A 22,240-nucleotide genomic window follows, 5' to 3' on the forward strand; every position below is an offset into this window, starting at 1 on the left:
GATGATGGCAGAAAAGTGTCTGTTAAAGTACAAGATTCAAAACTTTATTGCCACATTAACATGGCTGATTATTTTATTTATCTTAGAGAGCTCAAATGAAGACAAAACATTAAAGCCACTCATTCATAAAGCACATTAAACATTAAACAAAGTTTTCTTTTCACTTCAACTTCAGGTTGACACAGTTTAACTGAATTAACACCTAATTTCAAAATGTCCAAAATGCAGCACATCTGATCTAGATTTATTACATATGATTCTGTAAAATGTTTTTGGCAGAAACTTTGATGGAGATTTGTCTCCACCTCGTGGTTGAATCAGATTTACTAGAGACACACTAGGGTGCATCTTCTTTTCCTTGATACTGGTACTCCACGAATAGTCAAAACGGGTGCTTTAAAATGTAAGTAGCAGCAGTTCAGTCTGAGTTGAACATTGGATCTGGAGCAAACAAATAATAATGGGCACATCAAAAGCCAAGGTCAGACACAGAGTAGGATAGGAGTCCTACTCATTTAAATGAGGCCTGCTGTGTCTGTGACTTAGGCATCTTACTTTAACTATCAAGTATCTGTAATAAGTATTCCAAAGATAACCGTTGTAACTTATTTATTTGTTCAATTCTCAACAAGGAAATGTACAATTTCCACCAAGGCATGAATCTTCTGTTGACTACAACAACAAGCAACATAGTCTGCAGTGTGTGCATATAGGAATACAACAGGTGTCCCTGTTATGCTTTCTTTCTTTCTTTCTTTCAGTAGTTTCAGTTTTCAGTATAAGCGTATTGAAATGTCAAATATCCTTAGTAAAGGATCCAAGAAGTCCAAGCTTTACATACCCAAACAAGCATTATAAAACATAAAAAAATAAACATTTCTCACATTTGCTGAGGGGACTTACATGCAGTTTTATATAATATCCTACATAAATTATAGAGCTGAAACAATTACTTGATTAAATTGATTTGGTGATTTTCAATTAATCGTTCAAGACATTTATCAAGTAAATATGCCAAACCTTCTCTGGTTCCAGCTTTTCTAATGTGAGGAGCTTTTGCTTTTGCTTTTGTTTTACATAACTATTACAAAGACTAAATGATTCATAGAAAACAATGGATTGACAATATTTGATTACTGACTTAATTGTAAATAGCCTACATAAACTCAGTCTTCACAAACTGTTCTTGTTTTTATCTTGGAGTATGCTTATTTGAATGTTAAATGTTTAAAATGAATAAGAGTTTCTAAATCAAAACAGGTTGTTTAAGTTTTTTTAATCGAGTATTAAATAAGGCTAAAGTGCACATCAGGTTAACGTCGTAATGACGTAATCCAACATGACGCGCTCACAGACGCACTGAGCGGAAAAAAAAATCCCAACTGTACCTCACAGTCCATCCATAGAGAGTGTTCAGGATTCACATGACACATCGAGCTGTTCTGACTGGTGTGTCCTGCTAGTAACTACCTGGTTTGGGTTTGAAATCCACGCTGGAGGGACAGAGCAGGAGGAACGGGACCACGGATTTACGGACTGTCGCTACTGTACTGAAACTGGACAGCCATGGGAGCTGTTCTGGGGGCCTTTTCCTTCGCAAGCTGGGTAAGTTCTGAGTATTGCGAATATGAACTGTGTCATTTACAACCGCTTTGGTTTAAATGGACGGGAATGTAAGAAGCGCTGGCGTCATGAAAAGTAATAAGCAACAGGTAAGATCGCTCCACACCGCTCTCCTGTGCGGGGATCATGTAACACCAAACTCAACTCAGATATCTGCTGGTTTAATTCCCAGTCCTCCTCTCTTAGTTGTTGGGCTTCGCTTCAACAGAATTGTTAAGTAGTTGAGCTCGTGACTCGGATCTATTAATGGCTTGTTAGTAAAGCAGAACTTACTTACTTGAGTTGTTTTGTGCTCATCCGCAAGAGAGCTTGCATATTTAAGTTTAGGGTAAGCCAAACTCCTTTAAGATATGTGGCTTTGTAATTGCGCCTTTCTCTTTTTATCACGTTTGAGAAGAGATAGAATATAACTTAAACTATTTAATGAATTATTTGGGTTTGTTGGTTAATTCCGCACTGATTTCTTTAGTAGCGCTTTTTCCAATTATATTGAACTTGGGCCTATTTACAACCCGACCACCACCTTCCAACTTTCATTGGCGAAAGCATATTTTTTCAGCCGGTTGAAATATTATTGAAGAAGCTGTATGTATGTGCATATGGTGCATATATCTATATTGACACTTTATTGAGACATTTCAGATTGCCATCAGCATGCCTATGTGCTTTATAACGACAGAGAAAAAAGTTATTCTTCGTGACAATCGGGCCTGACTCAGTGTGACACCGTTAGAGTGCCACCTGTAGCTAACCTGCTAAATGTAATAGTGTCTGTGATTAAATATTTGCAACAAGAGAGTAGACAAAATATGAAGCCCACAGCAAAGCAAAGGGTTAATCATAACACACCTGGTCATCTGCTTACACGTGATTCATTGGATTAACTCTGCCTTGTTCCTTACATTTGGAAGCAGATGATGATCCCAACATGCATTTACAAGAGAGAAGAGCAGAACAACATGGAAATGGGGCGATGATCCATTTCACAGAAATGGCTTGGATTAGGACAAATACTACAAGAACATTTTGGAAGTAAAATGATTCACTCAATTATTAATTTGACAACAACAATATTTTACAACAATTTATACAAAATGTATAAAAACTAAAGACAAACATCAACACAAATTGTCCAGTTATCTAATATTGCTGGTATTGAATTTAATGGGAGGGAAAAGAAACAAATCCTCACATTTCTGAACTTGATGAATGAATTAAAAGGTTATGACTAGATTATGAAGATTTTCAGTCTAATTAACAGTCTAGGTTTCTATGTTTTGGGGAACAGAGATCCTCTCTCAGCCTTGAATGAACATTCCAGTAGAGGAGAGTAACAAAAAGAGAGGAAACCACCAAAACAATCTCACAGCTCTGACCTAAACCCTAGTAAATGTGGACGGACTAACATAAGGAGTGTAGGAGAGGAAAGGTTAAGGATAAAAACTCAATGCATATATATCTATAAGCCATAACAAAATTAGTAATAACAGTTATATAGTTATAATAATAGGAAAAGAACATACATAAAAGATTAAATATAAGAGGACACAATTTTCTGCCATAACAATGACAACCATGCTTCTTTCAGTTTTACTCTAATAAAAGACATTTCCTGAGTTTATTTTGGTTCAGGTCAGGACAGAGCTTGGGCTGGTTGGTCATGTGCACTTGCTGGCTGCGCGTTATCTGGCACACATTACCATGGCCTAGTCTGTGCTTCTACTAAGTCGGCCTTGTCTGGCTGGCAGGGGAATTAACTTGTTGACGATGTTCCGGCCCTCCTTATCTCTTGACTCTACTCAGTTGTCAGTGTAGGAGAGAGACTCATCTAAAGCAGTGTAGGGAGTGTATTTATTGTAAATGAATGCACAGGTTTGAGTATGACCCGTGTGTATTTTTCATTGAAGTGATACTGAAAGTAGGTCATTAATAGATCTCCAAAGGGACTCAACGTCTTACTCGGATATACGGCTAGATTTTACAATATTTGTTTTTCTGTAGTTTATGATTAAAGTTTAAATATTAAATATTTTTCCACCTGTGTCAGTTTTGGACACTATAGATTGGCATAATGTTGAATTCACCACCACCATCGGAAACGCAGAGAACACAATCACTCTGGTGCAAGCAGCTTAACAACATGGACTCTTTTTAAGTCCTATTAATGTGTTTCTTTTATATTTTAATGCCATTGTGTGTCTTATGTAAAGGCCTTGTTGTAGTTGAAAGGGGCTTCGCACATAAACTTGCCTTGCCATGAACATGCCACTTTAACTTTATTTGACCCAATCTGTCATGTAACGTCCTGCTGCTGGAAATACTCACTGCACCAGTGAATGTGTATTAATCCAACGCTGAAAATAGTCCTCAACAGATGCACTATTTCCTCCTGTGTAGTAACATTTTATAAAAAAACGGCCGTGGCCAGCTGTTTTAGGAAATTACATTTTTACATTACATATTGTTTAAATGAAACTTAAATTTTTTTTGTTTTTAAAGATTTACATTTTCAGTAGGAACCAATGGGCTTGGGGCTGAGAGCCACCAACAGGGTCACAAAGTACAGAGTGATAGTCCCCAAGTTGGTTTCAGTCTTTTCATTGGATTTGTGTGCAATTAAATAAAACAGAATAAAACATCTCATCCTTTAAACAGTCCCAACATTTTGCTCCTCTGTAGTGGAAGGATTACTGTATTTGCTTTTGTGACTGGACTGGAAGATTTGATTGTGTGATTATGTTATATGGCAGCTTGTTGCTAAACTTTAAGTGAACTTTCTGCTCTGACTTTTTTGCACTCTGACTTACATCCAGTCCACATCTGCCTGGGCTGGATTTATGTGTTTGTATATGTAACTGAGCTCACATGTTTACTGTGGCTGAGGCCACAGATCTCCTCCAAAAACAGCATCAAGACAGTGTTAACCTGAAAAAAGGAGAGATAACATTGAAATGGTTTAATACTAAAGAAGGCACTCTGACATCTATTTTAAGTACAAACAAGTAAACATAAATCAAGTTAACTAGTATGGATAATGCAAATATGATTACACAATATATGTGGGGTTTTTTTTCAAAAGTGAAGACATGATAACTGGGCTAAGGGATTAAATTGTCATAATAGTGCAACCTCTGATAGGAGTTGAATTGTCATTTTGCACACATAGCAACTGTTAATACAACCTAATTTAAAAGATGGACCACAACATACACAAATACTGGTTGTGCCGTATTATAATTATTGTTTCAGATCCAGATAATTAAGAAATATTTGTTGGACTCTGGTGAAAATAAAATATGGGCAATGAATTCTTTATATTTGGTGGAGTTTTAAAAAAATAATAATACCAAAACAGTTTAGTCTTTTCACAGCAGTTGTCTGTCAATTACCAAAGATTATACAAGCAGACGGAAGCTTGTACAATCATTACACCTAAAGTACAACAGAAAACTGGCAGAACATCTTGTCTATAAATACACTGAGTACATTTCCACCTACCCATCTCCAGTCTGACCATCATTTCATTCTGTTAACACGACTTCTACAGTTGACATGTAATGGTCTATCTGACATTCTCTGTTCAGCATTCTGTCTTAATCTTACTTCCTCTATCACTGAAACACTTTTATTCCATGGTTATGATCTGCAGTTCAGACACAGACCAAAAGTCAGGGCTCATCAGATGACTTTCAGATGATTTATCAGCATCATCTCGCCCATGTCCAATTTGATTTACCATATTTAGAAGCAGAGAAAAGACATTAGCCTCGGCCTCTTGCTAATTTAAAGAACGACATGGGAACATTTTACGCTTATGCTCAGATATCTCTCTCACTCCTTACATTCATTCACAGGATGATTACATGATTTATTGTACAGAAAACAAAGAAAGAACACCACCAAAACTGAGTTTAAGAAAAATGCTTGCTGGTGAACTTTTGCAGTGGTTGGTGGCATTTGAAGCAGAGGTGAAAAATTTAGCTGGAAGTTTGCATGGAAATTTTTCATAAAAGAGATGGATTTTACAAACAGAGAATTGCCTTTCAAGAGTTTATTTTAGTATTCAGTCAATCATTTGCAAATTGACCTGGTCAAGCTTACCTTCAGAGACATATTGTCCTTTAAAGGTACAACACTGAATTGAGACTCCTCCTCACCTGACTAATCTATATCCTCAAAAAATAGGGGCAGCATATCACATATCAGGTTAAAACTGCTGCTAACTCCCGTTAGCTCAGTTAGCTGTGCAGCTAATTCAGCGATCCTAGTAGCTGACTGAGTCAGGAATGAGCATCAGAACCTGAATATTCGAGAATGTTGCTTGGAGTCGAGTGGGAGGACCAGGGCAGGCAGTGTAATACCCAGAAGTGGCACCTAGGTAGGGTGACCATATTTTGCTTTTGAAAAAAGAGGACAGTTGGAGTGGATGGAGACCCGCAGTGGGTGGATGGAGACCCGCAGTGGGTGGATGGAGACCCGCAGTGGGTGGAAGGGTGGGGCTGGGGGAAATTCAAGAAATTGGTGGCACTGTGGCAATGTGTATGGAAGGAGTTGGGTTTTTATTTTGTGAAATAATGCAAATATTATATTGAAATACTTTCTTTCCCCAAAGAGTAAGATTTAATAGTGCAGGTACTGGTCAAAGAAATGCAAAAATGCGCACAGTAATGCCGACTGTAGAAATCAGATGCATTTTTTGTTACCAAAAAGAGGACTTGTTTAGGAAAAAGAGGTTGAGCAGAATAAAGTCTTAACAGCAAGGAAGCTAAAACACTCATGAGTGTCAGGAGATGGGACAGTGCCGCATGAATAAACTGAATCTAGGGAGGAGTGGGGTGAAGAACCGGGGTTTACACGCAGGAGGGCTTGATTAGTTGTATGTGCCTCCGGTGCGTGGGTGATCAAAGGTGAGCAGAGTGGCTGGCCTGAGGAGAGTCGGAGAGCCACGGCCAGACACACACAGACACAAACACATATAGGACAGACTGGTAAACCAGACAGAAAACACAAGGGAGGGGAAATCACAATAGAAACACAGGGAAGTGGAGGAAAAGTACTGCTGACTATAACACAGAGAGCAAGCAACAGTGTGAGAGCCAGAATATCTGTACATGTATAACTCTGTTAATGTTAGTGGTATTATGGTTTTTGGCTTTCTGCCTCTCCTTTATTGAGTTATATATATTTTTGTGCATGCAATAGGTTTGCAAAGTGAAAAAGCCAAAGTCCAGCCCAAAGGGAGTTCCCATCTCCCACAGAAAACTCTGAACTGCCTGAAAACAGTTTGTAGTCCAGTCGTTTGCAAAATGCGCCTCATATAACGCTCACCAAGCGGCTAGTGGAAAAACACTGAGCTGCAGCACACACCTCTCCTCTCCCTTCAAACACTAGCTACCCTCCAGGCAGTCAGTGGACATAAAGTTGTTCCTGTGATGTAGAGACAGAGCTCAGTTAAAACTTTATGGATGAAAGATACTTTTGTTACAGATTAATAACTCACCACTCTGAAACTCTTGCTCCAGTCCATGTTGCCAAGCTGGTCGGCAACATGTACAGCTGAACCGAAGCTGTTGACCGTCTTTTCGCTGACCCGCCCTTCTCTGCTTCTGATTGGCTAGTAGTCCTTAACTAGGAACTGCACATGTGCAACTCCCAACAAAGATCATTTAGAGACAGGATGTATCACTCCATAGCTAAAACGAAGCCTTCAACACAGGGTGAAAAGAGGAGCTGCAGCAATGTGCAGTATGACAAAAATATGGTGTTTTTTGAAAATTAAACCGTGTAAACCTGTTCTGGTACAACCCCTAAATAAAACGATGAACCTGAAAATTAGCATAATACCACCTCTTTAAGAGTTTATTTTGAACTACACAAGTTGCTGATGGTTGGGAGAGTAGAGAGACTAGAGTCTAGAGTTTTATTGTGTCTCTGAAGTTGTTTCTGGAAGAAGTGTCTTTTACAGTGAGGTAGAGACCTGAGCTGTACTATCAAACGAGAAGCAGAAAAAAGTGAAGACGTGATACCCGGGGTAAGGGTTTAAATGGATGGAAATGCAAACACAGAAAGGAGTTGAATTGTCATTTGATGAGTAAGAGATTAAAGCAGTTGAAGAGTAAATTTATATGAGCAAATGTGCAAACAAGGCAACGACTTACATTCATTATTTTAGGTTTCTCCATAAACTTGTCACCAGGTCCTTTTACATGTAGATGCTGAAATGTGTGATTTTGTTTGTCTGTAGGTGCCGTGCCTATGCAGCAGTGCAAGCTGTCTGATGTGCAGCTGCTGTCCGAACAGCAGGAACTCCACGGTGACCAGGATCATCTACGCCTCCATCTTGCTGCTGGGGACCATCGTCGCCTGCATCATGCTGTCACCAGGTGTGGATCAGCAGCTAAAAAGGGTACGAGTGAGTGGGAAATTGTAAATGATTTAGACACTGCTGGGGCATGTGAATAGATGATTTGTAAAACGTGACTTCCTGTGATTTTCTGTAGATCCCAGGCTTCTGTGAAGATGGAGCTGGATCTTCTATCCCCAGCCTGAAGGCTAATGTCAACTGTGAAATGTTTGTTGGCTACAAGGCAGTGTACCGCGTCTGCTTTGGCATGAGTATGTGTTTCCTGGCGTTTTCCATTCTTATGATTAACATCAAGAACAGCAGAGACCCCCGTGCTGCCATCCACAATGGGTAAGCACTGCAGTAACACCAGCAACACCTTTATTGCCCACAGCAGTGGAGGGTGGGTTTTGACCACACCATTTACCTTTATTTGTCTTGGGAGTTGTAGTCTTCTTCTTCTTCTTTGAAAACTGTCAACCTTAGATTGACAATTCTGGAGATGTTACAAGTGTGGAAGGCGTAGAAACAAAGAGCAGGCCTACATTAAATGAAGGGTTTGCTTTCTCTGTCCTCTCCAACACCACGTCCAAGGTATATTATAAGTTATGCAACATGTCATTCAGCAGATGGCCTTTGTCCTGCACTCACCTTTGAAGTCTTTGGATTCTTTACTACACCTGCAACATTCGTTTTCATTATCGATCTACAGCACATCTTTTGATTATATTTTTGATAATTTGATCATTTAGTTCATAAAGTTTACAGTTGGTTTGACCAGCAGCTAACAACGAAAACTAAAGTATTTAACACTTAAGTCTGTGTGTTTTTACCTGTTCTTTTCACAAAGTTATTGATGTGTTCACTTTGGGTGGGACAGCATTCATTTGCATGTTTAGTTTGTAATATGAGTTCCTGGATTTGCAACTATGCTCAAGAACAGAGAATAAAGTTAGATTTTACACCTTTATGGTTTCACATTGCTGCTGCCGCTTTTACTGGGAGTCTCTCTATCCTGTATGTAATGTTTAATGAAATTCCAGCACACAGTACTGGAATTTCAGTACACTACAGGAGCGCGCACAGGTCTATATCCCGACCCGATACCTTCACATTAAAAGCAGAATAGTAGCTGTTGAAAGCAACAGAGAAAACAGGCGTGTGCTTCATTTCTAAGTGAGGCTACAGCCCATGGACAATAAGGAAGTAACAATTTGTTTTAATAAGTGATTTCATTGAAAAACTACATCCAGCCCCTTTTAACCTTGCAGTGTGTAATTCTATTGTTTTTGCTATTTAACAATCAATGGCCTTCATAGTGTTAACTTTGGACATTGTATGACTTTGAGGTGACCTTATTACAACTCAGTTGCCTGTATGTGGATGTGTATTCTATTGTATAATTAGCCATTACCTGTTTGTTTTCAGATTTTGGTTCTTTAAGTTTGCTGCTTTGGTGGCAGTTACAGTCGGTGCCTTTTACATTCCAGATTGGCCTTTTACCTACAGTAAGAATTTTAAATTGTAAACATTTAGTAACTCAGATCATGACATCCAATATACACAGAGTTGTGATTATCATCATAGATGTGTAATTAAATGACCTGTGTATCTCTGTTGTCCCAGCGTGGTTTGTTGTGGGCTCCGGTGGGGCCTTCTTTTTCATTCTGATCCAGCTGGTGCTGCTGGTGGACTTTGCCCACTCCTGGAACGAGTCCTGGTTGGATAAGATGGAGAGTGGCAACTCCAGGGGTTGGTATGCAGGTCAGTGGGTCAAGCTGTGGCACAATTGCATGCTGCATACAACTTTTAATTTTTTGTGTTTTGAGTATGTTTACAATTCTAAAAGTACAATATGCAGACTAAAATTGGTTGCTTTTTGAATGTGGTGTTGATGGACACTAGAGATCCACTATACAATATGCAACAGAAAAAGAGGAACTGCTCACACATGAAAAAATATTTAAAAGCTGTAGACACAGGGACTTGAAATATGTTGATGTCTTAGGCCTTGTGTCAGATTTTCAACTTTTCTATCTTGTTTTTTTAGCTCTGCTGGGGGTTACAGTCCTCAACTACATCCTGTCCTTAACTGCTGTCATACTGTTCTTCGTTTTCTACACAAAGCCTGATGGATGCTTCATCAATAAGTTCTTCATCAGCTTCAACATGCTGTTCTGCATGCTGGCCTCTGTTGTCTCTGTGCTGCATAAAGTACAGGTACAGGACAGAAAGTCGTACTTCAGTGTGAAAACATTTGGTTAGGGACAAGCTTTAATTTGATGGAACGATTCAATAATGTGATGTGCTTTAAAAAACAAAGGGTACTGGAAACAATATCATGAATACCTGTAAAGTCTGTATTATAGGGAATACATTACATACATAACATAAGTAATACAGTAAATTTAAACAATGACCAGAGAGCTAAAAGTGCACCTCTCTGATGCAGCATCAACCAAAATCATGACAAGGATTTACAAAGGTGGGATTTGTTGCATTATTGAGTGTTCATGCTATTGTGTCCACCATCTATAGATTCTCACTATAGCTATCCCTCAGGGCCCAATTAAATTATCTTTACATCTATTTTTATTAGTGCCATTACCATTATATGTTTGATTTACCTGTGTTTGACTTACAGGTGTCTCATATTGGTTTTGGTTTTGTTTTGCACTGTGAATGTCAAAGTTAGCCTGACCTCTGATAAAGTAGCATCCAGGGTCATCTCCCACACAGTGGGTACGTATCACACAGTGAATGTGCTGTGGGAGGGTTATTTACAAAAATAAATGAAATGGCCTTGGCCTTGGAAGTAGCCTGATGCAGATTTAGCAGGTTAGTCACAGTTAGATTACTACTGTAGTTAGTAAACTTGTTAACCAGTGTTAATGTTTGTAGCTTAGATTAGAGCAAACAAACAAATCCTAAGTTACTTTTTAAATGACACTTTCTCTTGTATTTGTGGTTTTCAAGAGGGTAAACAATAAATCACCACCCACACACTTCATGTAAACCCACAGAGTATCACTCTACTGCAGCCATGTGTACACTGCTTACAAACATGAAGAAATCCAAAGCTTGAAAGCTTCTTAAGACTTAAGAAGGCAGGCCTGCCTTCTTAAGTCTTAAGAAGGTTTTAAAGTATGGTCACATTACACTTCTGTCCTACAGATATTCACTCCATTTCCCTTTCACTTCTATTAAATCTAGACCTCTAATTCTGCTTCTCCTTTGTCCATCTTTGAATGAGGAGTTTGTGTTTGGAAGTGGAGAAGTTATTGTTCTAGCTTGTTTCGTCACCATTTTAAGTACATATCACACTATCAGACTGCAAACTGGAGTGTCTGCTAAGCATTTAAATGCAGTCGGACTAGGTCATATTTCATTGTCTCGTCTGTGATTGGTTCCTAAAACAACATGCCCCCACCAACATGCCTCCCTCTTCTGTTTTGACACAGGGCTGTTTTCGGCCTGAACAAGTGATCCCTATCTAACGACAGAGGGTTTCATTTTTGTACAGATTGTATAGCTCTTTGAGGCAAATTTGTAATTTGATAATTTGATGTACATAAATAAAATTGACATGAAATATCTCCTTATGGGCTTAAACAGAATGCATTCTGAAACTTAACTTATAAACTTACACTTACTTATTTTGAAATGGAGAGCCAGCTGGCTGCAAAGAAAAACTAAGAAAACTAACAACATATGGACATTGCTGTTATTACAGTCCATCAGTGTTGTGACATATTTGATTATCTAATCATCCCTTTTTCCAAAAACTAAGTAATGAATGTTTGATTATAACTTATTTCTCAAGTTTGAGAAAAGTATCTTAGCCCAGGGCCCACTTACTGGCTGTTACTATGCTTTCAGCCACATCTTAGTGTCTTCATCAGTAACTGGCGTTTGCTCAGTTATCATGGATATTTCCTATTATTTATAGATTTCTGACAATTATATCTGTGTGTGTCCCCAGGAGTCTCAGCCACGTTCAGGTCTTCTACAGTCCTCCATCATCACCCTGTACACCATGTATATCACCTGGTCTGCCATGACCAATGAGCCTGGTGAGAATGTTTGCTGTTTGCTTGAATCATTGCTGTAATAACAATGCTGCAGTTATGAATTGCAGAAATAACAGCCACCCATTAGCCCCAAACTAGATACATCAGCATCCGCTTGTCATATGACTATGAGTTACTGATTTTGTTAGTTATGCTTTCGGTTGTTCATTTTCAAGCTACTTGCATGGATCTTATGATTAACACACATTCCTTCCCAAGAAAATGTATTAAAGGCGTGTGAAAGTCAGAACATGTCTCGCTCAGGAGGTAGAGCGGGTTGGCTGCTAATCGGAAGGTTGGCGGTTCAATCCCTGGCTGTGTGTCGAAGTGTCCTTGGGCAAGATACTGAACCCCAATTGCCCCTGTTCCGCCAGTGTATGAATGAGTGTGAATGTTAGTTTCCGTTTGAATGTGTATGACTGGTGAATGCAGATGTAGTGTAAAAGCGCTTTGAGTGGTCGAAAAGACTAGAAAGGCTATAGAAGTACGGAGCATTTGCAAATAAGGCAACTGTTGCGATTTCTTCTTACACACTGAGCTGTAGATCCAAAAATTGTGCTTGTTTTTTTTTCTCCCCTCAGATCAAGAATGTAACCCCAATCTACTGAGTATCTTACAGCATATCACCGCCCCCACGCTGGCCCCTCTGGAGATGGAGAACCAGACAGCTGTGGTGATCGTCGACACAGAGGAACCTGTGTTGACGTCCCCGTACCTACAGTGGTGGGACACCCAAAGCATCGTGGGACTCGCTATATTTATCCTGTGCATCCTCTACTCTAGGTAGCACTACTGCCACATGAAAATTATGTTGGTGAATGTCGGTTCTAGTGTTGTAGTACTCGAGACTGGTCAACCACTTTTTGATGGTCTTTGTCTCGTCTTGGACTCGATCGCATTTGTACTCGGTCTTGTCTTGGTCTTGGACATTGAGGACTCAGGATTTTATTTATTTTTATTTATTTATTTATTTGGGAATATCAATAAATTGCTTTTGCATTGTCTGATTTATTTGTTAACATGCTAACTTTCATTAGATGTAAAACCTATTGCTTCACATGCAACCAATAAGACTAATTAAAAATGTGTTGTTAACATTAACGCCTGTCACCCCTCTCTGTAATGGTAAACATGGAAAAGGAGTGTTGAATAAAGATTTAGTCATTTGTAGTATTTGTAAATGGACACACAGTATCCATTCATATCTGTCTTGCCCTCAGCATTCGTTCGTCCAGCACCAGCCAGGTAAACAAGCTGACCATGGCCTCCAAAGACTCGGCCATCCTGGCTGAGGGCGGCAGCAGCCCCGACCTCTCAGAGGAGTCAACGGGACCCAGGCGAGTGAAGGACAATGAGCAGGACATGGTCCAGTACAGCTACTCCTTCTTCCACTTCATGCTCTTCCTGGCCTCGCTCTACATTATGATGACCCTCACCAACTGGTACAGGTCCGTACCCCAACCTCACAACACAGACACTACTATACTTTTACTTATTTTTCCATCCAGCTGGATAAAATTGTTTGGCGGAGAATGATGAGCTGTTGCAAAATATAAAACACCAAATACAAAACTGTTGCTGACAGTAGCAACAGATACACCACTTAAGCAGACTTAAGATTTCAATCTGAAAACCCCCTTTTAATTTTAATTTTTCCAAACTGTCACACCATTAAATATATCAGCCCTTATCAACTCTAGCAGTTGCTGGTTGAAAAATGCCACACTTTCCCTTTAAGGGTATGTCTGGGTGATCATAGAGAAAATGAGGGCAAGTTATTATATAATTGTCTGTTTACACACAATTTACACACCAACTTCCTGGTTCAGCTTTGACCTACTTGCTCTGGCTGTGTGTGCTAGTTTTTCTGTGCAGGCATTACAGTATAACCAACATATAGGGTGCATTTCGTTAATGTGGCTATAAAGGGTGTTTCAACCTGTGTGACTATGTGAATAAACATATTCCCTGCCCTTTTGGACTGTTGGAAGTGTTTGTGCATTAAATGTGTTTTTTCCACCTTGAAACATGATAATTAGATACATGTAGATGACTGAAATACCTTTTGCTGTGTTCTGCTCCTGACAGCCCTGATGCAGACTACACTGTAACTAGCAAGTGGCCAGCAGTGTGGGTGAAGATTACCTCCAGCTGGGTGTGTTTAGCCATGTACATCTGGACCCTGGTGGCCCCCATGATCCTCACCAACCGAGACTTCAGCTGATCAGTAACTCCATCACTGACTCCACAAAAAAACAAACCTCTTCTTTTTTACATAATACCATATTGCCTACATCTTACTTTCCAAACTGACTCACACTTTATCCCTTTAGCTGGAGTTCAGTTTTATTATTTCTGGATTTATTGAAGTTAAAATTGGGTCTTATTCAGAGATGCCATAACAGCTGCTTCAGGTACAGGTATTTACTGTAGTGATTTCATACCAGTCAGTAGCAGCTGCTCATTAATTGGACATCCCAGGACAATCACACATTTTCTATTGAAGCACAAAAACACACCATGAAGGAAAACCACTCCATTTGTTGTTTGCATAAATTTATGTGAATTGTAAATCAAATTCAACATTTTGATAGTATGTGATCTTAAAGGTTCAGTGTGTAATATTTAGGAGGATCTACTGACAGAAACGCAATATAATATACATACTACATGTACTCTACGGAGTGCATTCATGTGGTGCATTCATGTGGTGTCTGAAAAAAGTTTTTCCTCCTCCTTAAATCTTTATTTCAAAGAGGAATAAAGTGTACATTTACATAAAGAAGTATACAGAACAGTATACAAATATATAAGAAGACACAAATAATAAACTACCAGAGGTAATCTATATTACATAAAGATATTATGTGTACACTTTTCACAGCGTATTTTTTTTTGTTGGATTTAGAAATATAATTGATATAATGTACAACTTCATGGAGAAAAAGTAAAAAGTTAGGTTTTTTACTGCTGAATTTACAATTGCCATTAGAAGTAATACATTTATTATAAACTATTTTGTCCGAGGAGCAAGTTAATGCACAGAGATTTGCAACCCTCACCACTAGTTGCCACTAAACATTCACACTGAACCTTGAAGAAACTAAATTTATGTATGCTTTAACAACAAATATTAGCCAGATTAAATCAAAATATTAAAAAATATATTTTTAACATTGCTGTTGAATGTTCTAGAAATTTCAGTATTACAGTATCAATAATAACCAACCCTGGTTTGTGAATGTAATACAGTAGTAAGCTCATATAGTTTGCTGCTTTGCCTTGCGATGCCTTATATGTGTGTCAAATGTTTCAAATAATTGAATGTCTTGAGCGTAATATGAAGCACATGAGTGTAGTGGGCTATTGCTGATTAACATGACACATTCCTGCAATATGACTCAAAAGTCAACTTTCTGCCAAATATTCTACCTATTCGATATTCATTGTAAAGGTGTCTTTGAGATGGGATCATTTCAGGTTGTAAAATAAATCCATACACTGCACTGAACACACAGATACAATCAAAATATATGTGATATGAGTAATGATTGCATTATTTTCTGCATCACTGTGTGACTCCACATAGTATGGAATAGCTTTAATATTTATTATGATTTTACTTGTAAAGAATCTTTTTTAAATCCAAAAATAAGTTGTGTTTTGTAAGAAATGTCTGTTTTAATTGAATGAAATATCAGGGATGCCCAGATCGATCAGACTTTATTTACTGATTTTGGTGAAACTGGATCGTATTTCATAGAGTTTCTGGATGGACAGATAGCTTTAAAGGAACCGCTAACTGCTGCTAACTGTAGCTGCCTTTAGCTAGTTAGCTTGGATGCCTAGCTGCAAGGCTAACTGTAGCAACTACTGCTAATGGCAGCAGCTGTTAGTTAGCGATTATTTTAGCAAGAAGTAAAGCCATCTGTATATCAAGAGACAAATTACTTTCCTTCACAACTGAAAAAGCACTTTCTGTGAGGCATATTGAACAACAAATTTTAAGAGTAGTCCTGAGCAGAGTAGTCTCGCATAGCCAGACCATCTCCACACTTTGTTTTAGTGCTGTGCCAGTGCTGGAGAAAACACTAAGAGCAGAGCGGTCAAATAACGGACATCCAACGCCAGTGCGGTAGGAAAGTGGAAAAAAATATATTCAAACATAGCATTCAGAGCAGCCTAAGCCTGAGCTTTTTGCTCACAATGTGTCAAGTGCATTCACTTTAGTGAAGTTCAACCCTGCAGTTTCCCCCACTTGATAGGGTATGCTTGCCTCTGAAGGTTTGGACTGGATTTTACTCAATGACCAGGAATCAATTCTTTCTTTTCCTTCTTTTATTTGAAAGTTGTCGTAGCCATAAGCAGGTAAAAAACCTTAAATACAAACACAAGTAAATCAATGAACACATAATAAACTCAGGTAACCATAATAAACATCACCATCCAACATCAAAATACTTATTTTAAATCACTGCTCACATAATTTAACTTTAAATCCTAACAACTTTAACCCTCTACAAACACAATCCTACACTTACAGTTTTTCCCTTTTAAACTTTACAATACATTACTTTTAACCATGCTTCAAATCTCCATGATGTTAAATGTACAACACTTTAGTTTACAATTCAAACACATGGTTTTATACAAACATTTTTTCCCTAAATATAATTACATGATTCACTTTAATATTAAAATCCACCACATTTCACAAACAAACAAACGCTCACCGACTCCTTCCTCGTTCAGACAAGCTTTAGTCCTGCAGTCTCATTTTTTCCCAGTTCCTCAACACATCTTCCCAGCCTGCTTTCTATCCTGTGAATGACTCCAAATCTCCTAATTACCAGATCCTTCCCACCTGGTGACTAACTAGCTGACTGCAGCTAGGCACCACAACCAGGGAAAAAAGGGCGTGGTCTGCAGCTCAGCTTGACACCTCCCACTCGATCTTCCCACGGAAACCGCTGGAGAGATCGCACACAGTGAACTAGTAGTTAGAGATTTTCTCCTGACTCCCATCCTGCTCCTCCACTGGTAGTAGGACCACCAACCGTCGAACGTCCCGGTGAAGAATTGTGGACTGAAGGTCCCCCCGAATACTGGAGACGCGATGCTTGGATGCAGGGAATTTGGATGCTGATGTTTCAGGCCTCACCTCCGGGATACAGGAGCTCACCACAACTCTAATATTCACATCCCGCACAATGTTTCTGGAGTCAGGGTTGACACTGATGACTCTTCCAAGCTTAAAGTGGCCCCTCAATGCATTCTGATCACAGATCCACACAATATCTCCTGTTGCGACATTCCTCTGTGCAGTGTGCCACTTGCTCCTCACAAAAAGATTGGGACCAGCAAGTTGGCTCCAGGATCTCCAGAATTTGTTGACCTGATGCTGCATTTCCTGGAGCCTCTTATAGGGATAACTTGTGAAGTCAAATGTTTTCCAATCACCATTTGCAGATGCTCGTCCCAGCAGGAGTGTATTGGGTGTGATGTACTGCACTGTATCTTCAAGGCTCTGCACCCTGGCATCAATGGGCCGCTCATTTGCCAGATTGGCGGCAAGCTGAAGCGTCGTCTGAAACTCGCTGAAACAGAGCCCTGACTCTTTTCCCAGACTTTGAAACGCCTTCTTCACCATCCGAACAGATGCTTCAGCAGAGCCATTCCGATGAGGTGAGTCAGCTGGCAGGATTGTCCAGTGCCAGTCAGTTCCATTTTGAGCTGAAGTATCCTCTACAGCAGACTTATCCAGGCTGTCCAGGAACTGATACAACTCCTTCAGAACAGACTTGGCACCAACAAAATTAGTCCCAGGATCAGACCATATTTTCTTAGGGTGCCCTCTAATTGTCGTGAACCTCTGATAAGCCATCAGGAAGCTTTCCGTTGACATTGTGTTGGCAAGCTCCGTGTGGATTGCTCTGCTGGCCATACAGCAGAATACGACTCCCCAGACTTTCATTTTGACTCTTTTCCTCACATCATCTTTGACCTGATAGGGTCCAAACAGGTCAACTGCTGTAAACTCAAATGGAGATGCTGGCCTGGTTCTCTCTTGAGGCAGATCTCCCATCACCTGCTGACATCTTTTCACTCTGGCTTTCTTGCAGACCATACATTTCTCAATAACTTTTCGAGCAATTCTTTGTCCCTTGATGACCCATGCTCTTTTCCTCACCTTCAACAGAGTTGCAGCCACACCCTCGTGACCCTTGCTGTGAGCTTCCTGAACCAGCAATGTTGAGACCCAGGCGCTGTAAGGTAAGAGAGGGACACCAACTCGGTCTTCATTAAAGGCTTGGATTCGTCCACCACAAACTAGTAACCCGGTTTCTTCCTCTTTGAAGACTACCAGCCGATCTATTGTGGTTGCTGGAAAGGTCACCCCCTCTTGTGTGGCAAGGAAAAGATCTCTTAAAGCATCTTGGCGCTCCGTTGTGGTGATGACCCTAGCTGAGGAAACCGCCTCCCACTTTGGATCTCCCAGGATCTTATTTTTAGCTGCAAAACATTTTGCCGCCCTCCAGACCCAGGCGATCGTCTTAACCAGGCGAGTCAGATTGCTAAACCGTCCTTCATCCACCAGATTTCGGACAGCAGCACCAGCAGGTGGTCTTCGATGCTCCAGATCTGGTGGCTCCCTCTTCACCTGAACTCTTGTGAGAGCCGCAGCAAATACTTTCTTCTGCATCCTTTCAACACTCTCTCTGGCAGCTGCTGATACATCCTTTGCAGACTTAATCGGCCAATTCTCAGCTGGTAGGCTCAGGAACTTTGGTCCTTTCTGCCATGGTGAATTTTCAGCCAACTCTTTTGGGCCAGCCCCACGAGTAATGATGTCAGCAATATTCAGAGATCCAGGAATCCACCACCAATCCTGAAGTTGTGTGCTGGTCTGGATTTCTCCAATCCTGTTGCCAAAAAATGTCTGGAAGCCATAGCTCTCACGTTGAATTGAACAAAGTACTGTTTGGCTATCAACAAGGTGGTACCACTGCTTGACTTGAATTCGACCATGTCGTTCAAAGTACCTCTTTAATCGGGCGGCGAATACTGCCCCACATAGCTCTGCCTTGACTGCTTCCCCCTTGTGGTCTAGGGGAGCTAGCTTAGCTTTAGACTCCACCAGCCTCACAATCGGACCTTGGTCACAGTCCCACCGCAGGTATAGGACGGCACCGTAAGCATGATCACTGCCATCAGAAAGAGTAATTGCATCAGGCTTAGCTGGCCGCTCACTGGTGTCAGGGCTCTAGGGAACTTGACTTTGCTCAGCTCAGCATATTCTTCAAAGAGGCTGATGGCATCTTCTCTGAGCTTCTCTGATAGAGCAAGGTCCCAAGTGTCTCTGACGGTGCTACATTTGGGTTTGGCCTCTTGAAATGCTCTCCGAACCAAAATGGCTCCTTTCTGCTTTACAGGTGTCGTCAGACCAACCGGGTCATACAGCCCAGAAACTTGGCTAAGCAACTCTCGTCGGGTCAGTGGGTCTGGCGTCTGAGCTCTCACCTCTTCCAGTTTAAGGTCTTGGCCAAGTCTCATCTTTCTCCTCCTCTTTGAGAAGTTTATCCCAACCATAACATGAAGCCTGTCATCCTCCAGGGTGTAGCCGAGGCCAAGAGCTTTGTTGTCGTCCTCCTTGAGCTGATTTGGGAGGATTACAGTCTTTGGAGTAGCCTCCTGCTCCTGTTTTCCAACAGACTCCCTCCTACTTTCACCAGAAAAGACCCATGGCTTTAACTTGAAACCTCCCGCCTCCAGAATTTGCTCCACATTTTCTGTGATGACTTTGAGCTGGTCCAAGTTGTTATGAGAGGTCAGGATATCGTCGACATAGCTGTCCTCCTCTAACACTCGACGCTCTTCCTCAAGATGGCTAAACTGGGGGAGATTTGCTGTCTCTCTCATGGCGAGTTGAGCGATGCAACCTGCAGGCTTGTCACCAATGTTAACCCTTGTGACTGCATACTCGCCCAGCTCCTCCTCCTCGGAATCACGCCACAGAAACCTATGCAAATGTACCTCCTGATCATCAAGCCACACTGAATTGTACATTTTCCTTATGTCTCCCAAAGCCGCAAAACGTCCCCTCCGGAACCTGAGAAGCACAGCACGAATAGAATTGAGGACGTCAGGGCCCTTTAACAGGAGATCATTCAGACTCACCCCTCTGCACTTCTGACTACTGTTCCAAACCAGTCTCACCGGAGTTGTGACTGAGTGTGGGTTGGGTGCGATGAGGTGGCTAATGTACCAGACTGGGCCAGTCCATGTCTGAAGGACGTCTTTAGACAACTTCATTGCAGCTCGGCGCTCGACCATCTCGTGAACTTGAGCAGCATAGGCAGCTTTCCACTCCGACTCCCTGGTCAGCTGTCTCTCAGTCCTGAAGAAAGTTGCCTCAACTGCACTCCTGTTGCTTGGTAATGTGGCTGGATCTTCTATCCAGGGGTACTTGGCGTGCCAGTGAGGCCTCTCACTGTGCTCATCAGCAACTACATATGTGAGCCCATTCTTTACCACCTCCAACTCCCTTTCTTCAGCGAGGGTCATTTCTTTGCCGCCTGGGTGGCAGTTTCCACAGCGACAACCTCCACATTTTGGAATGCAGCCAGCACCGATACTTTCCCATTTCCACCACTCGAGGAAGCTGGATGTTGTAGTTAAACAACTGAATCCCTGAGGTTGCTGGCTTTGTTGACGATGAATGGGGACCACGCAGGTGTGTTCTTCATACTTCACAGCAGCAGTTCTCATAGACCTTGCGAAATGCGTTCTCGATGTGTGAGCTGATACAGTTACCGCCTCAAACAACTCAGGATGGGTGCCAGCAACTGTCTTTCCCATCGGTCCGTCCCACAGCACAAGGTCCCCTACCGTGCGGATTTTCTGCGGGCCAGCTGGCCTTCCTTGTGACTCACAAGGAGATGGATCTCCCTCGGTCTTGCCAGGTCGCTGAGTGGAATGTCTGGGAAGAACTCTTGTAGTTTTTTAGCTGATACATGTCTTTGAATGTCTGCAATGCTGTCTAGGCCATAGCAAACCAGCTGATGAGATCTAAGAGTGCCTCTTAAAGTGCTGACCCGAATTTTCAGGAGGTACCGCTTTGTCTTAACAAAGACTTTCATGCCTCCTACACCATGGACTACAAGCGTGATGTCTTCACTTCTAAGATTGAGCCGACCTGCTGCCTCATGGGTGATATAATTAGTATCAGAAGCTAGGTCTATAAGAGTCCCAATTTTCTGCCCAGCATTTGCGGTTACCTCCAACAGCATCATGATGACTGGCCACTCCGCTAGCCCGCTCTCTACCAGAAGACTTGAATGACTCTTTGCAATATGTGAAGTGCTCACTGCTGTATTACAGAATGCGTCCCGGCATTGTTGAGCTAATTCAGGTGAAAGTTTTCCGAAGAATTTTTCCTGAGCCTCGGTGTAATTCCTCCAGCTCTCACCTCCCACTGTGCTGTGTTTTCTCCTCCTCTGAGCCATACTGTCTCTGGGTGCCTCAGCACTGGGACACAGATAGTAGTGATGGTCTGTGACTCCCTGCTTCCCACAATCGGGATTTCTGCACAAAAACAAAGTTTTGCAGTGATTACCCTCGTCATGGACCTCCAGACATTTCCAGCAGGCTCCCAGCTTCCGCACTGCGTCCTTCTTCTCTGTGAGCTTGAGCACACGGAACCTTTTGCAGAAGTACAGCTTCTTCTTATGCTTGATGTCCCCACAGACAACACATCCAGAGAGATTGCTACTTAACTGGTTTGAGGCTCTGGTTCTAGCTTGCCTTTGCTCCGGTCGGTTTTCTTTCCTCAGCGGCTCTTCATCCCTCAATTGATCCAGCTGTTCGTAGATGCTCTCTTGACTCTTGAGAAAGGCCAGAAGATAGTCAAAGCGCTTTTCTGGGTCAGTACTGCTTCTCTCAGCTGCATAGAGAAGCCACTCTTTCTTTAGTGCATCCGGCAGCTTGCTCTCGATTGACTTTGTCACCAGAGGGTTCCTTAAAGCGCCAGTGTCACCAAGATCACTCAGATCTTCAAGGGCTTTCTCCACAGCTTGGATGAGCTCAACAATTTTCCTGGGCTGGTGCCCTCTGGCAGCTGGAAGTCTCTGGAGCTCCTCAACTATCTCAACAGCGATCGCAGTTTGGCTTCCGAACCGATTCTCTAGCACACGAAAGATGTCTC

At 41.3% G+C, this 22,240-nt stretch overlaps 1 protein-coding gene across 1 annotated transcript; it reads left to right on the plus strand.

Annotated features, from left to right (window-relative positions):
- Nucleotides 1-1,368: 1,368 nt before the first annotated feature.
- Nucleotides 1,369-14,933, plus strand: si:ch73-267c23.10 (serine incorporator 1). The gene is made up of 10 exons (XM_038696375.1): nucleotides 1,369-1,605; nucleotides 7,868-8,029; nucleotides 8,124-8,317; nucleotides 9,395-9,474; nucleotides 9,593-9,730; nucleotides 10,017-10,186; nucleotides 11,949-12,039; nucleotides 12,618-12,819; nucleotides 13,257-13,484; nucleotides 14,125-14,933. The coding sequence occupies exons 1-10, from the start codon at nucleotides 1,567-1,569 to the stop codon at nucleotides 14,258-14,260; spliced, it is 1,440 nt and encodes a 479-aa protein (XP_038552303.1). The 5' UTR covers nucleotides 1,369-1,566; the 3' UTR covers nucleotides 14,261-14,933.
- The last annotated feature ends 7,307 nt before the right edge of the window (nucleotides 14,934-22,240 follow it).

This window comes from Micropterus salmoides, unplaced genomic scaffold, assembly GCF_014851395.1.
Source record: "Micropterus salmoides isolate LMB-PRFRI ecotype aquatic unplaced genomic scaffold, ASM1485139v1 Ms_hic_scaffold_4, whole genome shotgun sequence".
Classification (NCBI taxonomy): Eukaryota; Metazoa; Chordata; class Actinopteri; order Centrarchiformes; family Centrarchidae; genus Micropterus; species Micropterus salmoides.